Genomic DNA, 25233 nt, shown 5'->3' with positions numbered 1-25233 from the left:
CGAATCCACAAAACTGACAAGCGGCAACAACTGATCTCGTGGGATTGTCTCCATTGCACCTAATCAAATATTGTATTTTATCTATACAACAACCTTTTTTCTAGGCATAAATCTTCTGCTGATAATTTGTCCCCCCAGATTTGACTTGTGTTTTTCACCAATTGCAAGGAAAACTCCTTATATTCTGTTTTGCACTTCTCAGAGGAAAAGCTCTGGTGGATGCTGATGTTCAGCTCCACCTCAGTTGTGCCACGATTTTATATTCATTCAGATCGACTTGTTTTTAACAGCAAGGTGATAATAAACCAAGCAGCAGACTCAAGCTCCAGGCTTCAAAACCCTTAAGGTCAGTTTGTTTGACCTTGTCAGCGTACCTTTTGATATTTGTTGGTATTTATACACGATTACAAAGTGCTTTTCCTCTTTTTGTCTTCTAAACGTCTTGTTAGGGTTTGATCAACGCTGATTTAGCTTCTTTTTTCTTTTTACTCATCTATTGCTGACAATCGTTTAACCAGAAATGCAAAAGGAAGCTCTGGGACCAAACTTTGCCTTCAAACAAATTTAAATCAAATCAATAAGCAGAAGGCCTTTTGGGTTTTTTATGCAATGGCAAAAATCAGAACAAACTTTTGATTCTGAATATCTTACCTATGACCACATTCGCATCCTTGGTGCTTTGCAAATAATATAAAAATGTTGTTGGTATACAACCAGTAGTTCTTCAATGTTACTGGAAACCAATCACAATCTTATTGAGCAGTAAAATACACATTTATAGGTCGTGTCTATGTTTTCACAGAAAACCTCTCCACAATCTAATTGGTCCACTTCATACATTTTTGTGAACAAATCAGACGCGTACAAGTTCAAAGTTTGATTGTTAATCACTCGTTAGATAGCTGCACTACTCCTACAGCTGTGGGAAAACAATAATCACAATTAATCCTAAAAGATGAGTAGCGCACAGATGCACAACGGCAAAACTCTCTTTTTCCCCCACACACACCTGCTGCCTGCAAGCATGAACGGACTTGCGGACGGTGTTGTGGTTTCGCCAAACTGGGACGTTCCTCTTGTTTAGAGATGGGGGCCCATAACACACAAGCCGAACAGTAACTAGCATACGAGGTGCCCACGCCACGTGATGAACGATGATAATGTAAATGGCGATATGCCACCAGAGTGAATGACTTTCACCTGCCTGGTCATTTGTTTTACGATTGCCAAGGGCATAATGAACAATGGACGGCCTGTGTGTGAGTAAGCCCCCGATTTGTTTTGCCCTTTGTGTTGTATTATCTGAGTGACCTATCACAGCCGTATCACAGGCGGGTTTATTGGATTTAGAGACCAAGCTGTCCCGGGTTTACACCTTCACTTTCTGCCTTCATGGGTGCTGATCAGCACTTCCACTGTGTGTGTTGTCTAAATTGTCTGCTGTGAGAGCGCAAAGAGACCATATACAAATACTACATGACCAAAAGTGTAAAAATGTAGACGTTAGGGCTGGGTGATATCTTGATATTTTATTATGTATCGATATATTTTTAAACGAGATATAACACGGGACAATATCGCTTCGATGTATCAATATAACAGATCTAGCAGCACTAACTTCCATCTCCACCCAGGGATAGGTGCACGATCATGGCTTGTTCAAAGACCGACCCATCGCACTCGACTACCACGGTCTCATTTAGGGACCGTCAACAAATTAATCTTTAAATGTCAATATTTACATTAAAAAATGTATAAAAAACATGTGAAGTATTAAAATGGAATAAAAGAGGTGGGTCCTGACTAGGCAGTCTAGTACTATGTTTCTGCACTCACTTGGAGTCTTTAGGTCATATGACCTGGAAGCTTTTGAGCTAAAATGCTAATATTGCAATAACAAGTTGATTTAAAAAAAGGGAAGTATTGTCTAGTACTGAATTCAAGTCATTTTTAACTTAATTAAAAAATATTTTAATGGTCTACTACCGTGGATAAATAGGACATATTGCTTCGTTTTACAGTTTAGTACTTATTCTACTTTATATGAATATTTCCCCAAAAAAATTAGAAACCCCCCGAAAAAATATTGATATATATCGAGTATCGCCATTCAGCTAAAAAAAAAATTGAGATATGGCTTTTAGTCCATATCGCCCAGTCTTAGTAGACGCCAAAACATTATTCACCAATTTCAACATTTAATTCCAAAATCATGGGCATTAACTAATGTGCTGCTCTAACAGCTTATGAAGATGATTTGAAACCTGGCATCCCATTCATCATTCATTAGTGATGCTCACCAGTCACACTGGGCAAGAAGTTCTGGCTAACTTTCAGTGTTCTGCTTCTCTCAAAAAGGTCGGAACAAACCTTGAGGATCAGGACGGATAGGAAAAGTATTCAGTAAATGTGTTTCAATGAATTTTTGCTGTTGCATAAATGAACAGGATAGTTTATTTTCCAGTGAGGACCAAACATTGGTTTGTCCTATAGCCACAAACACTCACGTACCAAAAGGATTGCAGGTTGTTATATTTCCACAGTACACATAATGATTAGCAAAAAGGAAAAAAAAAAAAAAAGTTACGCTTCGTAGTTGTCATTTTGAGCTCAGCTTTGACAATTATAATTTTGGTTAGTTGGAGTCAGGCACTTTGTTTTCAGCAGCCAACGTCAAAAGCCCTATTCAGACAGGATTAGTTACATGGGGAGGTGGGGTGAAGTCATTATTACCAGTGATTTTAGTCCCGTCCAAATGTGCCATGTCAGTAATCGTTATTGAACCATGTCATTAAAAGATTACAGGGACTTTTTGCCAGGGGGAAAAAAGGTCCGGAAAAATACTGTGCAAGTATACAAGTAATACTAACCCCGTGCGAATAGACCAGCAGTTAATATGTGCGTAAATATTCCGTCATCTCCCGTGTACAAGTAGTTTTCCGCAGATTTTGATGTGTGTACGCACTTGTGTGATATCAAGAAGCAGCGTAGTAAGCACATGGAGACAGAAGGTGGCGGAGGTGCTGAAATGGAGCGCCACCCGGTGTCCGGGAAGACGATGCGAAGTTGGTAGCGTTGGCCGAATAATCGGTCAAGGGGTGCGGGGATCACCGGGTTCATTACCCCCCATGCCCTCCCGCATCAGGACTCTTGTCTGCGTCCCAGTTTCTGGGTTAGGGTGAGAGTCTAGGGGGTGTGTCTACGGGTCACCCGCCACAGGAGTGCACTGAACCGCGACCGAGCCCAGTAAAGGGCTCCTGGGACAGATTTACCCCTCCCAATTGTGGTTTTACTGAGATTCTTCTTTACTGAGATTTCTTATCCCATGTGAATTGGCCATATTTCACACGTCCTGTGGTAAAATTACGTGATTCCATTCCCTCGTAAAACTAATCCCGTCCGAATCGGGCTAAAAGAGAATGAATTTATGAGCTGACCAACATAAACAAACTCAGTAGATTAGATAGGATACATATACTGTATATCACCAACTCAAGTACAACATGCAGTGTGTAATTATTGTCTATTTGTCAAAAATGATATGAGACCAAATTTTCAAAAATGTCTTATTAGAGGAGAAAAGGAAACCTTGATGTTTTTTTCTTTTTCCTTTTATTGAGCATAGGAGCTGGCCCCGAGTCTTGGTTGGATAATTCCTGGTTGGAAAGCAGCAGTCTTAAGTATCGATGTACACTGTAGTATTATGATTTAATTTGAACCTCAGTACGGTTTGGAGGTCTATAGGGGACCTGTAATAAAATGATAATGAAAGTACTGCAAAATAGGCTGCCATATCTGACACCGGTGTGGAAGAGGTTGGTTTTCTCAAATTTAGGAGAGGTAATTACATTTTACATTTCACATTTCATTTAACTGCGTAGCAAACTTCCCCAGGTGACAAAAAAAAAAGACATTGCTAATTCTGGTTGGTGCATGAAATCGGCCAACATCAGCAGGTACAACTTTTTAAATGTTAATTAACTAAATCACTGAATGGCTTAGTTGAGTTCCAGGACACACCATAATGAAAAGTCTGAGAGATTGTACTTTTACCTTTATTGGGACACTTTAACAGCCTGGTAATATTTAAATGTATAAGACTTGTTGCATTAAGGGTTAGGGTTTGGGCCCAGTTCAGCTGCCTTAGTCTTCAAAAATGAAAAGTAAAATTCTATTTTGACCTTAATTCTTACCTAAAACAATAGAATACTGCATACAGAAAATCAGGGGCGACTGTTAAAAATAAATAATAATAAATAACAAGAAAAGCACTCGGAGAGCACAGACCTCCGCCAAGGCAGCTCAGTGCCTACAAAATACACCCTGCTGTCGCGTTTGTGACTTTTCGAGTTATGTTGCTAACAGACAGACGGACAAACTCTGGCGAAAAACATAACCTCCTTGGTTATATATATATTAAACAATAATATAATATTGTCTACTCAAGAGCTTTAAAAATGTCAAAAGCTTTGTAGTTACAATTGGAATTTTGCTAAAATAACAGTAAAATGTAGGAATTACATGATCGTTTTCAAGCTCACATCATTTCAGTAGAACCCCCCAAAATAGTTAACACTTGTGGGCAAATATAGAAGTGTTGACGCTTGTTGGGTCCTATGCACATAATGATTTGGCCTGTAGCTTCAAAGAAGTATCACATATGAAAAATGTATATAAATACTTTCATTCTTACAGGGGCTACTTGATTTGTTGCTGGATTATGAAGACTGCAGTTGCCAAGGACACAGGTAAGCTGCTTAACTCTAACTCTAAAGTGGGGCTCTAGAGTGAGGGATATTTCAGTAAAATGCACCTCGCAGACAGATCATGCCCTCTGGTAGTAGTCCACCCTGCCTCCCTACGCCTCCCGCCTCCCGCCTCCCGCCTCCCCCCTTACCCATGCAAAGCCATGACACCGCCTGAAATCTACAAAGACAAAATGGACAGCTGTTGATTGGAGATGTGGCATTGAGGAGAATCAGGTCCCGGCGCATAAACTCATCCCAGAGCTCCCGCATCATTGCAGTGACAAGCCTCGGGAGGCGAGGACTGACACACAGGCAGCGGAGAGAGGACGGAAACGTTAATACATCATCTGTCTAAGCTCTTACAACCCTGCCTCTGCTGCGGTATGAAAACATAACTGTAATAAAAAAAAATCCTATCGATTGGTGTCGCTTCCTTTAAGACAATCTGCACCCTTTTTTTTTTGTTCCCCTGGATTTAAATTGGCAGGAAGGCAAATGTAAAGAGCACAGATGAAAGTCATCGTCAATGCTCCACGGTGACAGACGCTACGATCGACTTCTGCTACAAACGGAACCCGTTTAACTGAAACGTCAACATTTTTTTTTTAGTCACCAATTCCCATTTGGGGAAAATTGGCTTTTCAAATTGAGTGTGTAGCACAATAACTGACACGGAAGTTGCAGTATAATAAGACAATAGGTACAGTGTACGAGATTACAGTAAAGGGGCGGCTTTTCATCCTCACAACCTTTCGGCAGTTCAGTCTGTTCAAATTAATGTTCACGCTCACCAGGGAAGAGGAGCACCCACCCACCCACATTTAATCCACCTACATAATTCGGGAGACACGAGGCCTTGTGGTTGGCGAGAAAACATCCGCTTTAATCTACAAACATGCCTGCAGCTACGGGGGGGGAGCTGCTCCTGGACGTCACTGTGCGTTCACCTCCTTAATGCAATGCAAGCATGCATCTGTCTGTGGTACTAAAAGTACTAAAAGTATTATAAAAAAAACAGCACTGCTTTTCCTTTTCACCACGCTTGAAGCTGTTCTCTTGGTCGGTTCGCCGTCACATGTCTGGTCTCTAAGGCCTCAAACTCTTCGTGATGGAAATTTGTTGAATTATCCCTGACATCATCACCCTTATCAGCGGGTCATTAGGGAAAGGACAGAGTAAAAGAAGCATTTCAGTTAAAGCGCTGCAACACTCGACAGTTATGAGGGCCCAGAGGAGGCTTCTTTTTTTTTTTTTCATGCATGCATGAAGTTGACAAGACAAGACACTAACAACGGATAACCATCGTACCCCCGTGCGCTTGTCCTCCTGAAATTCTAAATTAAAGATAAGACGATAGCATGGCCACAATCTCTGTGTGGTATCTCCATTCTTTGGTGGAGTAAAAAAAGACCGAGAGGGGAAATAGATAAAAAACCAGCATCTCAGGGGGTCAGGGGTTTATTTAATGAAGTCACATCAGCCTCGCCTCCACTTTCTTTTTGTCACTGGGTGGTATTTATATACAGGGGTGGTTGTTAACTCCATGTACATAACCACCATAGTGATATGAACACCACTTGAATATATAACATAAGTTTTTAGATTCAAACCACAAACAAAGTCTCCCGAGAGGGAAGAGGATTTGAAACTTGTACCTTGTACCGTGCTACAAAGAGTTCACGGCGTACAAACAAAATATCAGGGGTGTGGGTGTGGGGACAGTTTTCTGTTTTTTTTATCAACATCAACGCAACTTTGAGTTCACAACACTGAGAGGAGGAGTTAAAACAGAGTTTTGTGCAGAGGAATTCCGTGACTAAAAGACAAAGTTCCACTGCAAACAAACAGCAGCAGAATACGGATGAAGCAAGTACCACTTACTCTAAATCATTGGTTCTCAAAGTGCGGCCCGGGGGCCAATGGCGGCCCGCAGAAACATTTCTGGTGGCCCTCAATGAATTACAGTTGATAGTTTTAATCCAGGAGGTACTAAGCTTGTTAAATGTTTATTGGACATTATTACTGGATACAGACCAATAAGTGTAAACAAAAATACTGGGTATTTACCTGGTTTCTATATGGTGAATTTTAGTGTATTATTGGGTTATAAGCTGGTAATAAGTAGGTAGCTAGTAAATATAACAGAAATGTGTTACTTGGTATTAACCTGTAATTAGAAGGTAAGAAAAATGGCCAAAATACTGGGTAATTACCCAGTAAATTATGAAGCCTTATTATATTAATGCTTAAATTACATTATATTAACGCTTATATTAGTTAACGCTAAACTGTAGAACTGAAATCTGGTCATTAAAATTATTACAAATGGGATTTCTTTCTGTTTTTTTTTTTCCTTTTGGCGGCCCTCAGTCCAATGTTGGGTTCCTAAATTGGCCCTCAGGTATCAAAACTTTGAGAACCCCTGCTCCAAATGCACACAATACTGTTGTGCATATACAGGAGTAAGAAGTAAAGAGTTTTGGCAGCAGTAACCATTCAGGGGGAATTAACCAGGGAGTGAAAAGCTTTCATAAGAACATTTTGGACACGTGGACCCAGCATGTGCTCTGACCCATGGAAAACAGAGAGTGAGGGGGATATAGCCACTCGTGTGTTTCTGCAACTCAGCACTGCTTTTTAATTAGATAGCATCACATAAATAAATAAGAACTTCCATTAATACTTTTAATTGTGACAAAATAATTAGCAGCCTAAGTAGACAGAGGGAGCCGTTTCTTGACAATGGCTCATGTTTTGACTCCGAGTGTCACGGAGATGGAGATTTAGTGTGACAACGCTGATGCCAAGCGCTGTGCTCCTGCAACGCTTTGCAGAAAACATGGCACATTCAACAGTCGGGCTTTACACACAATATTCCTCAAGACTAGAATTAATGGCCTGGAAAAAAAAAATAACATTTCCACTCAAAATGAAAAGGAATAACAACACAGCAATTTCTTACACTTGTTAATGGGTCAAGCTAAAAATGTGATCCCTGCTTCCTTCCTGCAGTCCATTTCTAAAATGGAGGATTACCGTCAGTAACTTTTTTCCTCACATCAGCCCATGTATGAATGCTGTTGGAAGTAATTAACACAAAGAGTAATGAAAAATGCTAAAATTAATTTGTCTTTTAATCCATTGAGCTTCAGATCAAACAGCTAATGAAAATTCTGTACATGGGGGGTGAGACCACAGAAATATATATATATATATATATATATATATATTTTAAAAAATGCTGTGCGGGTTACATTTTCGTTGATGGATTCATAATTAGGAGCTGTCATTTTAAAATGTGGTGCTGCTCCATGTTTGTGTTCTGTGCCCACGCTAAGAAAATACACCATTTACTTTGCCTTCCCGTAAAAGCAAGCGAGGCTGAATGACGAGCGAGTCAATAAACGCCTGCTGTTTAACTCAAATGTTCTTTCTTTTCTTTTTTTTTTAGGAAAGCAAAGAAGGAAAATGTGATTGATTACTGGCAGGATAATGCCTATTTGCATTTAATACATACAAAAAAAAATATGTAGAAATAATGATTACCAGGAGAAAAAACAAATTCAGCCACAGTCAATTAAATGCATTTCCGTAGCCAACGGATAATCATTAATTAAAAAATGATAATAACCAAATTAACTATAACAACTTTTATTTTTTTGGATTTTAATACATTCACTGTTTCAATTTGACCTCATAAATATCACACCAATTTGTTTTATTTTAAAAAGGAATTAGCTTAAAGTTCATTAAAAGAAATAATGATGTGTTTGTTAGGGATGTAACGATGCATCGTGACGGTTGACAGAAAAAATGAATCGCGAGTGCGAGAGAAGTAGGATATGTTCTTCTTCTTCTTTCTTTTTTTTTAGAAATAGGTTACGTTATCTTAAAAAAAGTCACTGGTTGGTGACTTTCGTCACTACGTAGGTACGGGGCACAGAAAGAGGGAAGACATTACGCCACCTCGTGAGCTGCCAAACTATAAATACGTCATATCTTAACACACACAGCACATGTTTAGACTCTAAATGGCCAATTTCTCACCTCAAATTATCTTAAAACTGGGTTCCGTGACACACGAAAGTGAGAAACGGCCACTGTTTCAATGTTATTCCGCTTCCACAGTCTTTCTCTCTCGGACGCCATTGCTCACTGTAGCCAAAAGCACAACAACCTTGCGTAGCGACCCCCTAGTGATCGGGCGGGAAATTGCAGTGCGTATCCGTCACCACGACGGAGTATGTATGAAGGCTCGAGGGGTTTCTGTGGTTACGCAGTCGGAGAAGCATAATGTGACCTTTACTTGTGAGAGTGTTTTTAAAGAAAGGAGATATTTTTCATGTATTTTGTTGTTTAAGACGACCGTGTAAGTTGCACTGTTTTACAGAGTTACTGTGAAGAAAGCACCTCAAAGATTTTTTTCCTACAAATAAAAGATAATTTTATTTGGTCTGTAGCTCATTTTGATTAAAGCGGAACTCGACCGGAAGTTCCTATTAACGCTGGTTTTTAGTGTGTATCAGCGTCATTACCTTGTTTAAGAAGCCCTGAAGGTTCTAAACAAATAGTTCAGCCGTTGCTGAGAATGCTGTGTTTATTGTAATCTCGGGGCTCAACGAAATCTATGAAAATCCCATAATAGTTATGTAAACAGCGGTTCTCCTGAACAGCAGATCGTCCTGCTCCGGGCACTAGTCCAGGCACTAGTCTGGGCACATCCGGTTGCGTACATTGAACCTCAGAAGAAGAATAACGTCCGTTGTGGAGGTGTTTCACGAGCGACAGTGTCTTCTGACTCTGGGTCTGACTCCCGGTCAAAGTCATAAAAGGGACTGCGGTGGGGAGTCGTCTCAAAGCTATTTTTAAACACTGTTAAAACAATGTTTTGATAATGAGTAGCAGTGCATCCACCGTTCCAGAGGGGGGAGCTGCGCTTCTGAGAGCGGGTGTGCTGAATAGTACTGGCCAATCACAAGCCTCTGTCTTCTGGGGGTGAAAGTTCACTCTGAAACATCGCGGCTGATGAACAGCGTCCGAAAAGAGGATTTCAATCGGCTCGTTTACAGCAACTAGGAGATTTTTGACCATAAAAACAAGTTAATGTATGTAAGTAGACCTCCATAACTAACATATATGTGCAACAGGACCACTCTATGTGACCTTTAAAAAAAAAAAAATTGTGAGAAAATCGTATCGTGAACAACCGTATCGAGTGGTGAGTTGAGTGTATCGTTAAATCCCTAGTGTTTGTTTGTGTTAAGTCTACAATCACGGCACGTGTTTGCTGGGCTATTTATTTGACACATTTCTTTTCTTTCCTCCTTTTTTTGGTGAAGGCACTTTGCTTCAAGCATATCGCCCTATAATTGTTCCTTGGCTCATATCTGTCATGACACGTCTATAGGTCTGGAGCCACTGTCACAAACCTCAGCCTGCAGCTCTAATGGGGGGGTCGCTCTATTTTTTTTCCCACAGTATCTCACACAACCAGCCTTTGTTCCTCATAGCACAATCTGGAGATGCCATTAGTGGGGAGGAAGACAGTGATGTTTAGTGACAGCCAATGACTCCTCTGGTCAAAAGAGCCCTTGAGTCACACACACACACACACTCAGCGCCACGAGTTCACCTTTGTTCTAGCCGTCTGAAAAGCATGAAGCTAATTGCGTCACTGCAGGGTCGCGGGGGTGAGAGGCACCCGTGACAGACCGACTTGTGCCACGGCGTAAAGCTGCCAGCCCTTCTTGTCAAACATACTGAATGCAAAAAAAAGAGAAATTAGGTGAGAGGCGGAGGCTCAACGTTTTCTGCTGTAAGTGGCACTTTTTTTTGTCTTTGTGTTCCGTTCATGACTATTGTCATCACATTTAGGGGCTGAGCTCAAAAACATGCAGAAATTCAGCGAGCGGCTGGGTAGGACGATAAGAGAGGAGCTACATAGTCTGCGCGGAGCTGATAAATCAGACTCAGCATAAATCATACACCTTCTGGTGATTTATATAATTTGAACAATTTGGCATTACATGTTGGGGGGGGGGCCTGCAGAATCCAGGAGGGAAGTATCGCGCCTCAGTACCCTAAAAACCAAATGCTGCAGACTTGTCGAATTATATCTTCCAACCAAAATGCTTAATGCGTGATTTCACCAGCTTTCATTTTACAGTAAACAACTTACTTTCACACGGTAAATTAAGTCTCCAACTTTTCTAATTCAGCGACAGATATTTAAAGTCTCTCTATTTCTTTTTTTGCTCCTGCTACATTAGTTAGCGTCGTCTTCAGGGGTTACTTAACACCGACAAATTAAGAGTAAAACAAGCTTGTGGTATTTGAGAAAGTGTCATGTGGAGACAATACCACAAACCACTCTATAGGCACTTAATGGGTTTACTTGGCTGCTTCTTACTTGTGGGACCTTGAGCCCAACTGTTCGCTTTAGGCACAAGGCATTTTCCCCTAAGCTGTGGCGGCTCTATGCATCAGTGCTGGCTTAATTCAAAATGGCAGCCTGTTACTGACAACGGGCACAGATAATGCCCGAGTTTATGCTGGGAAAGAAAAAAAAAAAAAAAGTAGACGCATGAAACTCAAGCCGATTGTGCCGCTTATCGCAATGGTGGGAATGAGTTTTACTGATGAGTGGTAGAGTTTTGTTTCAAGGGAATAACGGCAACATGGAAGAGTGGTCAAAATGATCTGACTCTAACGAGTGAGGACAGCGAAAGGATGTCAGTGATTATTATAATGTGATGTGAAAGGTAAAACACGCTTGCTTAAAGGGAAGCTGGAGACTGCCAAGGAAAGAGAATAGTGCCTTTGTGAGTGCTTGGAAATGTAATGAACTGATTTAGCACCAAATAAAATGTTTGACGAATTATCTTTACAATTTTGCACTCTGTTGTATAATGTTTTTCTAGACTCAACATTTTTATTTGAATTTAAAAAAAAGGTTAAAGGGGACATATTATGCAAAATCAACTTTTTAATCATTTAAATCCTTATATTTGACTCCTTATTGGACTCTGGAGGTCCTATCAGTCGACAAAGTGTGAAAAAAGATGACTCACTCATGTTTTTGTGGTCCTCCTCACTCTAAGTACAGGAGATGAAACGCGCGATGTTGACTTCCGCGCTCATTGTGACGTCACCATGGGATAAATTCCTGGAGTTGTTGTCTCGCGGAGCTCCGATTTGACCGTAAAACACGCGAGAGTGCTGCTGAGGACAACGGTATCGGAAAACCGGAAGTCCGCGAAAAGTTCTATTCTTGGCTCCACAGTGCAGCACAGAGTCCTACACAAACTTCCAGTCTCAGAGGATTTATCTGTTCAGTAGATACATGTTATATATGATGGCAATGTGCCTGCTAGAGCCTGCAAATAATTACTTTTCCAAATGCTAACTGCTGTTAGCTCCCAGTAGCCTCTGTGGCTGATGTCATTTCCTGTCCCTTTCTGCATTCAGCGAAACATTTTAGTTTAACTTTCTCCACTCTCACAGCCTTACACAGAGACGTCACGTCTCCGTAGCCCCGCCCCCTCTGCACAGACAGCGAAAGACACATATCTCTCCTCAGGATTAGGAACAGCGAAAAAAAATCCTTCACACAAACATTGCCGTTAACGTCAGCGCTTTGCAGATAACTGGTGTTTGTGCTGAAAAGCCAAACTGTATTCCATAAAACCAGTGGATGGAGTTCTTCGTTGGGGACCAACTCAACTTCATTTTCAGCCGTGACTTCCCGCTACAATCTGAATCAAACAGGCTGGGGAATGAGAAATCTGTGACAGTGCTTGTAGTTCACTATGAAGACTAGCAAACAGATTGTGAGATGCCTGAGGAAAAAGCATAGAGCATAGAACAGCAATGGATAGAATGTGTCCTATACACGATACTACCTACGATCTCTCCGCTTTAGCAGATCGTCAACGCGTTCTAATTCTTCCCAATCAAACATCGTCATACATCACCCAACTCTATTACATCTCAATCCTCTGAACACAAGTGGGACAAATCCTCTTTCTTACAAATCTGGATATTGATTTCTTCAGCAGAGTGCATGAAATATAGGAGACGATAGAAGGCTAGAATTTCAAAGTAAGAGCATTTGAAAAACATGCAAGGAAAACAAATGTGAAACAATGAAATGCTGGAGAGCAATCCTCAGCCAAAAAAGGTATTATTTAATCATTATTTTAATGAAAATGGCAAAGCAATATAGTGTATGTGGCAGACCAAGAAATGAGAAAATAAGCCAAATTGCATTTGGCTTTGTGATGACTCAGCCAGAAACCAATCAGTCCGAGTTTTCATTTGGGTAATCTTAGAACCTGACATATGATTTTAAATGACCAACAATGGCTGCTCCATTCTCAGAGTCCCCACGGTGATACTTTCACCGCACAGTCTGAAGTCTGGCTCTTTAATCTTGTACAAGATAGGGAATAAAAAGTGATTCAAAAAGACCACTTCAACTTCACTCCAACCGAGAAGCAGCATCGACAATGGAAAAGGTGAGTCACAGTCTCACAAAAGTGACGTTCTTCATAGGTGAGCTGTTGTGTTCTCAGTCGAGCAGTATAATCAGGGAGGTTTTCTAATTTTGAACACTCTCTTTTATTACGACACACAAAGACAGACAGGTGTTTGGAATGACAGAGGATGGAGGAGAAACGCGAGGAATCAAATCGGCTCAAGCTATACAGTCTGCACCCGTATGGTATGCGGCCTTGACAATGTCAGTAAACCCACCATCAGGGAGGCTTTGTGCACTGTGTGGCTCATGCTAATTGCGATGTTTCTCTGCATATATCATTGCTCTGTGCCAATTCAATAAAAAAATATCCTAATCCTATCTTGTAATCAAGATAAGAGTGGGTGGTTTATAAATATGCAATATGACTAAATGATGTGGATAAAAAGTAAAAATGGGGTAAAAAAAAGAGGTGAGCAGCACATACATGTAGGGCCCTATGATTTCCGTGTTAACGGAATCGCGGACGGAATCGCGGAATTGGCCAATAAAAACGGAATCTAATGTTAAACGCGGAATATCGCGGAAATTGACATAATTTGACTGAAATGCTGTCATCGTGAGGAGAAGGAACGTTTGTCTGGAGAAATGTTCCGGGGAACGCTCATTCGTGGCACCACCCGTGCATCTCATCACAAACACTCACCCGGCCAGGGTTTCCCCCAGTGCGTGTTGCTTGTTTATTTACTTTATATACACTTTTTTTTTTAAACCGCGGAACAAGCGCGATGCGCTCGCATGTAACCGGCGAGCGTCCCCTTGTCCAGGTGCCGATTGAAACTCAAGTCACACCATCAAATACGCGATTATTACGGTTATATTTTTATTGTCAATAAAGATGTTATATTTAGGAATGCGCCGATAATTCGGCGGCCGAAACACGGCGAGTAAACTGTGGAACATCGCCTGTTAAATGCTGGAAAGTCTCTGCTCAAAAGTGAAACTTATGAACTCCCCGCGACTTTCACTTCACACCAGAGAACATTCTCTCTCTTTGAACAGTTAACTAAAGACATCGGCTCATCTGATGCATCTGTTATTCCCTTAATTGCAGAGTTGTAGGGGTAATATTGCGTGTAGAGAAATGATCCAGACGGATACGGAGAAGCGCACGGCGCAGGAGAGGGAGAACAGTACAGCGCAGGGGCGGTGCGCAGAAATCCGTCTGCACCAGGGGGCACTACCACATTTTTATTTATGTTAATTATTTTACTTTTTAATGTGACCAGCATTGCATGGCTTGTTTTAAGATTCACTGGCATTTACTTAATTAGGATTTAACTTAAGTCAAAACAATTGAACAATTGAGAAGTCAGTGGATTCAAGAAGAAAGTTGCATTTCAGTGGACATTTTTTTCACTGACACAAAAAGCACACATTCTATGGTGGTAAAGTAAGTATAAAAGGTAAAAAAAAAACAGAATAAAAAAAATAAAACGGAAAAAACGGAATTCTAAAAAATTAAAACGGAAAAAACGGAATTTGGAAAAAAATAAAACGGAATTTGGAAAAAAATAAAACGGATTTCATAGGGCCCTATACATGTGTTGGCACGGGGGTAAAACAAGTACGGGTGGCCTACTCAGGCCTTTATTTATGTATTTATTTATTTATGTAATTTATTCCCTTCCCTCAGAAGAGGGATCACACTCAGAAGCCCTAAGAAGTCAGCCACTGCTTTCCACTCTCTTTCACACCGAAAGAGCCCCCCACCCCCAAACCCTCCAGAGAGAAAGAGAGAGAGTGTTCATTGTGGATTAATGCGCCTTCATGAAGTTGTCATGTCTGGCAGAGATTAAGAGGACAAAGTACTCCTTCCTCCCTCTCTATTCAGCACTACGTCAGTCTGGCCCAGTGGAGCCCCCTGGTGCCCCGACGGCTGGACCAGAGAAACATAAACTCCACTCTAAATGTACTGAGAGGATATGACAATGTGCAATATAGAGTGTCTTGTATCCTTTTTTTTTTCAGCACAACCTAGGCAACACACCCGAGCAAAAAGTACGTGTAATGTTTAAAATCGGATTGAATTTGTGAAATTTGGAAATACGTGACAGTTCAAAGTTCAATTGGCTTGTTTTTATGAACAATAATAAAAGAAAAACGGTCTATTTTGTGTCTTCTGCATAATAATTATGTCTTTATATCACTACTAAAATGCCTGAATATGTGACCTATAAACACACACACACAGGATGTCCATACAAGGAGTTGTGTATTATTAATCCCACGGCGATATACCATGGGTGCACCAAGGGTTAATACAGTATGCAAGGGACAAAAGTGCAGACAATACCAGACCTAAAAAAATACAAAGGTGAACTGTAATTCTAAGCCTGATAATCATGTAAAAGTCAGAATCTAGCAGTTATTCAGGTTCGTTTTAAATTACTCCATGAAAGAGAAAGCATTTGTTAGGTCTGACGGGTCAGAGAACAGCTCTCGACACACTGTGTACGCAATTTTGACAAAAATGGAAAAACTATTGTATCCTTCTGACTCTCTATCTTGAACTCCATCTTAAACCAATCCAAACAACTAACCGCAGGGGAGAATACAGAGACTCGGTTTGCTCCACCTCACTGTAAACACCATTTGCTATGGTTGCCACAATTACATTCAAAACAGGTGGCAGGCACTCTTATCCAGAGTGATTTACAACGCTGTGTTCATAATTAAAAACACTGCTATCAGATGAGGCGAAAGGCAGACATGTGGCGCATTTGTGACCACACTTGGGATGACTCAGAGCATGTGCAGATGTCTAGACATGCAGCAAACATTAAAATAGTTATAGCTAAGAAATTATTGCAGCATTAGAAACCAAATGTTTGAGCTCCTGCATAAAACGAATCGTTTATCAACAGTGTTTTTATACCTGGCTGGTCTATCACAACCTGGTCTATCACAACTGTCCTTTGAGGTCGGATTTGGTTGTCAAATCTTGAATAATTAAGATAGGGGTGGAACAATTAGTTAATTAATCGATTACTAAATGAAGCATCAACTATTTTATTATGGTTTCTTTGCTCCATATAACCAAAGAAATCATTAAACCTGAATAATTCTGGTTTGTGAACAACATGACATTAGAACAAACAGCATTTGAGAACATGAACAATTCCAGGTTTGAAAAACACTGTTCAACATTTTAAGGGCCAAACAATTACTCAATGACTCGAGAAAATATTCCGTTAGTTGCAGCCCCAAATTAAGATGTAGTGTCTTGTGAATATGAATGATAGTCTTTTTTTTTACACTGCTCCTCAGTGTTGGAAAAATTTGCTACAGTAACTGAGAAATAAGGGCTGAAGGAAGTCACTATGGGAGCTATTAACTATAGCATATGAACTGAGATGGGTCAGAGGCCAGCATATATTCAATCACTGCTCGAAATTGGACATCATGGCGCATTCATCAACTGCCAGCCACATCAAACAAATAACTCCTTAGATTCTTGTTTCTTGGTCACCAGATGTCAGCCCGCCCCAACTGCATGTTAGGCAAATTAATTAAATGAGCTAAATGAACAGAGCTGTGTTGTTTTTACCGGATAAGTTCAACAGTGCTAAATCCCCACAGAAGCGAAATGCAAAATTGTAATTGATAACCTGTATAAAGCGGCACCTTCCAGCGAATAAACAGCATACGAGCAAACACACATTATTCAGTGTCCAATTAAGCTAAAGTGGTATCTGTTATGCCACAGTGGAACCACTACAATATGGTGATGTCATGCTGTGTTTATTTACAGAGTAGGCCTGAACACTAATAAGAGGTGCATCCATCCACCCACACCGCAGTTCAAGCTGATGTTAGATTACATCTGTTGATTGACTGCACCCAGCCAAGGGAGCTCAAGACCCTTTGAGCACAAGTGAAATGTAGAAGCATCCAGTATACAGTATGAGGCTGGTGCTTTTTCCCCCCAATTATAAAAATAAAATTACACTTTTTTTTCCTGACGGTTACAGCCATACATGAATATGACCAAAAAACAAGAGTTGAATCACCTATGAAAAGATGAATGAATGTTAGAGTGTGACAGAAAGGTTTAAAGGAGTCATATTATCCCCTATTTCTCCAAGTTAACCTAGTTCCCTGGTGTCCTAATGAACATGTCTGTGACATGCTTTGGTCAAAATACCATAAGCATGAAGCACCACAGCAGTTCAATCACCCTGCCAAAACAGCCCTGTTTAGTAGTATCTCTTTAGGTCCACCTTAAAGTTCCACCTTAAAATAAAGTAAAAGGAAACTTAACGGACAGTTAATGACATCAGCCACAGAGGCTACTGGGAGCTAACAGCAGTTAGCATTTGTAAAAGTGATAATTTGCAGGCCCTAGCAGCAACATTGCCGTCATATATAACATGTATCCACTGGACAGATAAATCCTCTGAGGCTGATAGTTTGTGTAAGACTCTGTGCTGCACTGTGGAGCCAAGAATAGAACTTTTCTCGGACATCCGGTTTTCGGATTCCGTTGCCCTCCCCAGCACTCTTGCATGTTTTACGGACAAAGCGGAGCTCCGTGAGACAACATTTCCAGGAATTTAGCTCACTGTGACGTCCCAATGAGTGCAGAAGTCAACATCGCGTGTTTTATTTCCTGTACTTAAACTGAGGAGGACCACAAAAACATGAGTGAGTCATCTTTTTTCACACTTTGCCGAATGAAAGGGCCTCCAGAGTCCTAAATATAAGGATTTAAATGAATAAAAAGTTGATTTTGCATAATATATCCCCTTTTAGTCACCTGAGCAAAATGGAGTCAACAATAACTGAGCAAACTATATAATAATGACGACTTCATTATGCAGTTGATCTGGAAATATGTATTTATTTTTTTAATTGATAAAATACTAACTTGTGGGGGTTATAAAATAAATTATGAGCATTCACAGATGCTGTGGACATACTGAAAGTAAACATATGCACTATAATGATGGCGGTGAGTGGGAGTAAATAAAAAATAAACTGTATTTGCCTCTTTGTTTGCTTTATTTTTATTTATTTTTATTTCTCAAGGAGTTATATCATCACAGTCAGATTATAAAATGATGTTGATTAGTAAAATCATCAAACTACTTCAGACCAACCTCTTGATTAAATGGTGGACGTTTTTACCATTTTGTTTTCCGCATATGTTTTGACAGAACAGGTTTTGTATGAAATTTGAGAGCACTAAGATGTACTTATCATGACAGTGTGACATCCACGTCATTACATCGTACTGTAGTTAACTATTCTAAATGAAATATAAGCATTGGTCTGACAACACACTTTGATTTAAGATGAATGCATCGTCAGTGGACACTTAAATACATAGAAACCATAATCAAGTGCAAGGCATTCTGCAAACAAAAAAACGAGAGTCTAGCCTCAACAGTAGCTGTGTTGTCATGATTAATTCTATTGAAGTAAGGACATGAATGTGTTTTCCATGAGCCTTGCATTCCTGATGGCCTTGCCAAGAAACTCTGGTGCTTAGCTTTAAGCTTTGAATCTGTAATATTCAGACCTCATTTCACATCAGGAAGTGGTTTGTTTGGGGAAAAACAATAACAGAGGGACCCACATAGATCAGAGAGGCTGTTCTCTCACAGCTACACATTGAGGGTGGATGATAAATGGTTGATGTTTTGTGGGAATCAACATGCGCAGCACAAACATCGCAGTGGTTTTAGGGAGGATTTCAGGTGGAGGAAAATGGAGAAAACAAAAAATGTTTTGTTGTTTTGTTTTTGTCCACCATTATTTCTATTTAAGCAAAGGGCAGAACAAAAGGCCACACACATGACATTGGTTGTGTTGTATCAACAGCGAATTATTAACAAACTTGTTGTTAAACCGCAACACATTATAACCTTGCAGCACATGTGTTTCCTGTGTTTGAATGCGCTCCCAGACTCGACGCTCTGGTAGCTCAGTCGAATTGCTCGCCTAAGGCATCACTGCCCGGACACATACACATAATTAGTAAAGGTCATTGTGCCTCCTGTCTTGTCAACAAAATCACTTCAAGATGACAAATTCGGGCTCAGGCTGAGCCAGACCTCCCTCGGATACCCTTGCCAATCAAGTGCCAGCAGGGATGTCTTGGTAGCCTTGGGTGTTTTCTAATTATGTCTTTTACATGCCATACTAAGCAGGGGTAAGCATAACAATGAGCCATACATTTGGAATGGAGGTGTGTTTTCTCTTCAAGGTTGGGGGAAGCAGATAGAAGTGTGATTATCTTATAATTTACAATACAGGCTGCTGAAAAACTTTCATGATTTAAATTCTAAAAAAAAAAAAAGGATATACAGCACTTTTCTTTCAATGTACAAAAAAAATCCCAAATGTGATGGTACAGGGCTTTACATGATGACAGTAAATTCATATGCCACACACCAGCTAAATCAAATGACCTTCACACACCGTTTTTAAGGTTCTTTTTTTCAACACTTGCTCTGTAGTGTTTCCATCCAGTCTACTGTATGATGAAGTGGAAGTGGCTTTCACATCACTCCCTGGTGGCCTCACTAAGCAACTATTAATCCATGGCTCTCCATATTGCATTCAAACTCGTTTTCCCCAGCCACCACCTGGTCTAAAGTAAAGGCCAGGAGAGGACCCAGAGGACTGGACACTCTCCTATTATGAGCTGCACCAAGACACCTTTGGGTTTCTAAGCACTTCCTCTGACAGTGACTGATGGCCAATTAACCATTTGGAGAAGAGTATTGATCACGGGAAAAAAGGAAGTACCTGGAAACGTCCAACATGCCACTATTCTCACTGTACAAATCAGCAGCCAGACAGCACATCATGGGTACTATAAACAATTTGAGAAAGTATCTCCACATGAATTCACTATCTCAGGTAAGGATATAACAGATGACCACTGTTTCTGTGCTCTGGAAAACAGGGGTTAGCAAAAAAAAACGTGACCAAGATGTTCGGTAGAAGGAAACTACAGCAAAGTGTGAAAGTAATATCCACGGTTCAAGGTCAGCATTGGCTGTTTCTTCTCACCCTGACGGTGTGAGAGAGAAGCAGATAGCCCAGGGGCAAGAACATTGGATTAGAGCCTCCAGAGAGAGACTGCACACACAGCTCATGGACAACAGACTGCTCGTCGGTAGGCCTTGAATATACGAGGCTGGTCACTTTTTTTGAGATTGTTTGCAGCAACAAGAGCAGAGACTGGGGTCAATCACACAAATGCTACTACGGTGTCAGATTCCATGCCCTTCTGTATATTATGGTCCACATTCCCATTGAGACACGGTGTAATCTCATCCCACATCAGAGGTGAAAGGTCAATTCAATGCTACCTGGACAAGAAAAGAACTGATGGTGGCTAGTGCGCTGCATTTCAGGAGGGAAATAGCCCAACTTCAACCCCTAAGCACTCTCACATAGACCTGAATCATAGAAATAGGGTAATTGAAACAAAAGGGCAGAGTTTGACAGAGATGTAGTGCCTTTGCAGGGCCTCTGCACAGACTGCAGAAAATAACTGCAAACTCCTCCCACCTACGAGGTTCATCCTCCATGTGTCCTCAGCAATGGTCGTGTCCTTCCTTTTACTCCTCAAGATTGCCATTTGCAAATGATAAGCGCCGGGACACAGCCTTCTGAAAGATAAGGAGCCCGGGTGTTTGTCACCAAATGGCGCGTGCTCCTCGACAGTTTAAAACTGACCCGTGTTGACATGGCACCGTTTACCTTTTATTTGCTTATGCTGAACTATTATCTCTGCCTCCATAAATCAATGTAAGTCTATTTGAGGAAACTTCATTTGGCAAAAACTTGGACAGAAAGAAAAGTGATTTAATCAAATCGGTGTTCTTTCCTACAAACAAATTACGGCAATGAAAAGAGGATTTAAAATGTGATATGTTGGTGCGGTTCCATTATACGTTAGACTGGTGGCCTCTGATTGGTCAGAGAGTGTCGTCACTGGATGACGTCATGAGCCCGATGCTGTTTTTTAAAAATGGACAAGTGTTACAGCATGCAAAAATTGCCGTTTGTGTCGCGTTAACAATTACGTCACAGCAGTTGTGTGCAGCCACGCTTCCATATTAATGGAATATGACATTTATGATACCCAAACTGAGCAGAGCCGCGTAGTGTTATAACTGGAAAAGCACCATATTTGAACACCTCTGTCATGCCAATCTCAACTCCAACATTGCAATATCGGCCAGTTCAATTCTGTAAACTGCATACAATTCATGAAAAAACATTTGTAATTCAAAGAAATAGGATCTGTATCTATATTTTAACATCATTCTGATGATAAAAATTCATAATTTCATATAAATACCCTCCCTCCACGCACAATGTTCCCATTGCCTGTCATTTGAATTCATCTTCCAGATGGAACAAAAACTCGTTCTGGGAGTAAAAAGACCATAACCCTGCAAATTCATGGTGATCATTTGCCATGCATTGGCTATAGGACAGAAACAAAGTGATTTTGAATTCCTTTGACCAGAAGGCAATTTCCCTTAATAAATTATGTTAATTCCACAATTTGCTCTCCTTATCACATTCTGAGGAGAGTCACTGTGAAGATACTAAAGAGGGTTTGAGAACGCCAGCTCTGGGACGATGAGTCACCTGACAATTACGAGACAACTTACATTGCTGTACCAAGAAAGATGCAATGGCTGTATTACGCAATAGATTTATGCTTGTTGTCATTTAATGGCCACCTCCTTGCATCATCATTACACCCCGTGGAAATTGCTCTGAGGTGACTGTTCACTCGAGTAGGAAGGTGCCTGATGCCAAATCCCATGCTCCCTCTCTAAACCAGACAACAATTGCTTGGCAACACTCCCACTGGGCAGAGGGGGAAAACAAAGAAAAGTTCAGGATTTTATTCTCTCCGCACTGATAGCTGCAGTTTTGATCCTCTTTTCTTGAGGAAAAAAAAAACAAAAAACATTCAAAAGAGTGAAGAGTAAGTAAAAAAAAAAACAGCAACGACCAACACGAGCAGCAGAAACGCGTGTATGCAGATTGTTGCTCTGCTTTGCCCCCCGCGTGTGTTCAGTGCAGTGCGCCTCTTTGTTTCTGATGCTGAAAGCTCATCTATCCTTATCCTCTGTACCATCCGTCAGATCACTCAGAGCACTGTGAAAGGGAAAGTGCCTCGGCAAGCTCAAAATCTAGATTGACAGGCCTACCTTTATTACCAAGTGAGTTATGTTTCCCTGCGAAAAAGACAGGTTGACTTTTGATTCCAACAAATGCGGAGTCAGCGTGTTGCCTCTCTGCAGGGGATAACTTAACTGATCTTTGTCGAGACTGCCCCAGCCCTGGTTGTGCAAAGAATTGGCTTTTTGATCCATTTCTGGAACTCACTCCGTCCTATAAAAGTACACTCTAAGTCGTGATGGGAGTTCATACGGATGCTTGTAATGACCCAGAGACATGATTTGCAGTGAGTGAGAGACACAAGAAGAAAGAAGACAGCCCGGGAATATGACTAAGAGGACAAGACAGAACAAAAACCCATTTCCCATACATTTGAATCACCGTTTTCTGAAGTGACTCATTTTTTTTCCAGGGTCATGAGAGAGCTGGGAACATATCCCAGCATGCACTGTGTGAAAAGCGGTGAGAAACACCCTGGTCACATCAACCAGTCTATCGCAGGGGCAAAAAACAAAATAACCCACAAACTGTATCACGCCTGTGGGAATTTTCGACTTAAAATTCTCCTACAGCTGCAGATCTTTAGACCGCGGGAGGAAACCGTAGAATCCAGAAGAAACCGAAAGAACAAGGAAACAACAAGCAACATTCACACACACAACTGAAGCACCGAGGGGCCACGTTTCCTCACCGCTGAAACACCACTCCACCCACATAACCCACAAACCCTATCAAAATACACCGTTCTCAACATGGATCATGGGATGACTTGTAAATACCACCGCACTGCTACTTACTTAGCTTGATATATGAGGTCCCCGGAGCACGACTGTTTATTTAATCCTAATATATTCATAATTATACACTAATTAATGCAAGAGAAAAGCCCTCTTAATTCATCATCTCACTGTCCTGGAGCAACAAACACAATTACACCAACTCCAACACGTTTGCCTCCTGTCCAAAGCAAGGTTAACAGTTCGGAAACAAGCACAGGGCAAATGATGTGTGAAATTCTGCTCTGGATATTCACCAGTGGCTTCCAGAAGTGTTCCATTGAAAGGATGATATTTTACCTCAGGGAGAAAAAGTAGAGAAAGAGTTTTTTTGAATGCAAATTCTAAAATGCTAATCGGTGGAATGGTTCAATATGGGCAAGTGGGACTGCACTGATCAAATCTGAGATGATTGGCCTCTAATAATAAGGGTCAATGACCTACAATTAAAACATAATCTGCACATATATCTATATTCATAAGGGATGTTTGACTCTTTTTGTTTTTTATGAATGTAAAATCTAGCTGAGCAGAAAATGAAAATCTAAAACTTCATTACATGCTGTCTCACAGATGAATCATTTGCTTCTGCTGAAGGGAAACTTGTCTGTGGTCAGAATACTCGGGGCTCACCCCACTGTCGGTGATTGTTTTGTACATCAGAGCACATTTGCATGCAATCGGGAGTCTAGCCAAGAGGCTACATCATAAAATGTAACTCATCAGTGCGAGTAGGTCGTCTACCAACTCCGTAAAGCTGTCACCGCATACTGCAAAGGCAAGCAGGAACGACTCCTGGCCGGAGAGAAACAACGTGGAGCTGAATGATTTCATGTTTGCAGCCAAACAGAAAACCCCTGCGCGCTGCTGAGATAGATGGATGGATGGATACGAGGCTTTAGAGGAAGAAAATGTGCGCCATGGTCGCAGCTCCAGAGATTTAATAACGTCGTAACGATTAGAGATGTGATAGAATTAAAGGAGTGGGGACGATGAAGTGAAGGTTATGCATATGCACAGATGCCGGTTAATGAGTACAATGCAGGTTTGGAGCACGTGTAACTTCTCTCACAGTGTCCACATGTGCACGGATACATTACCTGATGCAGACTTGGAATACATGCATAGGGAATTACTACTCATATTATTATTATTTTTTTTAAAGGCAGGACAGTGATAGTAAGCGCTGGCCTTAAGTTTCAACCTTGGCTGACACGTTAGCAGCTGCACACACTCCCCGTGCGTCTCTCCCGGTGTAACCTTGAAGGTGCAGCAGGCTAATTGATGGAATAACGAGGAGCAAACAACGTGCTCCGCCGTGCCACGCGGCCACGTTTGTGCGTAAAACGTGAAATAGAATAATAAAGCCCGGCGGCACTACAACTTAACACGTGTGTGTTTCTTCTTACACATAAACACAAATAATAATGATAATAATAATAATAATAATAATTTAAAAACATAAACTCACCAGAGCAGGTGAAGCCAGCGAACATGAGCCACAGCACAAGCGGCGCAGCGCTGAACCTGCGGCGGACAAAGGGGCCCGGGAGTAAGGGCATCTTCGAGCGGGTTTTTTTTTTTCTTTTTCTTTTCTTTAAATGATCACTTAAGTTTTTTAAAAAACAAGGTAAGAGGCAGAGGAGAAACACTGCCGCGCTGAGTTTCTCTCAGGTCCGGAGAGTGTCCTCTGTGGCTGCAAACGCCTGTTCTCTTTCTTTCTTTCTTTCTCTCTCTCTCTCTCTCTCTCACTCACACATACACCACACAACGCCCAAGTCTTTTTTCCTCAGCACATATCCTCCCGCTGAGCCGTGGCCATCAGTATCCCGGTCTCTTGCGTCTTCCGTTGCTCAGAAACAACGCATCACAGGTGTGGTAAATAAAGTGCAGCCTCCTTCGCTCTCTCCTCCTCCTCCCCGGTTTCTCTGTGTCTTTTTTCGTGACAAACTCTCCTCCGTGTGACACTAGAGTCGTGGCAGTTTCTGTTGTTTCGTGCCACTTTGCGAGC

The 25233-nt window shown here is 41.1% G+C and overlaps 1 protein-coding gene across 1 annotated transcript in view; it reads right to left on the bottom strand.

Moving 5' to 3' along the window:
* unc5a (unc-5 netrin receptor A) overlaps positions 1-24784 on the bottom strand; it is a gene marked incomplete at both ends in the record, with an annotated part of 148815 nt that extends 124031 nt beyond the window's left edge. Inside the window, one exon of the mRNA XM_083890936.1 lies at positions 24694-24784. Within this exon, the coding sequence (XP_083747062.1) occupies positions 24694-24784 (91 nt within the window). The remainder of the gene's footprint in view (positions 1-24693) is intronic.
* Between the last annotated feature and the right edge of the window lie 449 nt (positions 24785-25233).

Source organism: Microchirus variegatus (genome assembly GCF_963457635.1).
Source record: "Microchirus variegatus genome assembly, chromosome: 6".
Lineage (NCBI taxonomy): Eukaryota > Metazoa > Chordata > Actinopteri > Pleuronectiformes > Soleidae > Microchirus > Microchirus variegatus.
The sequence above is the reverse complement of the archived record's forward strand: the minus strand, read 5'-3'. Positions and strand labels throughout refer to the sequence as shown.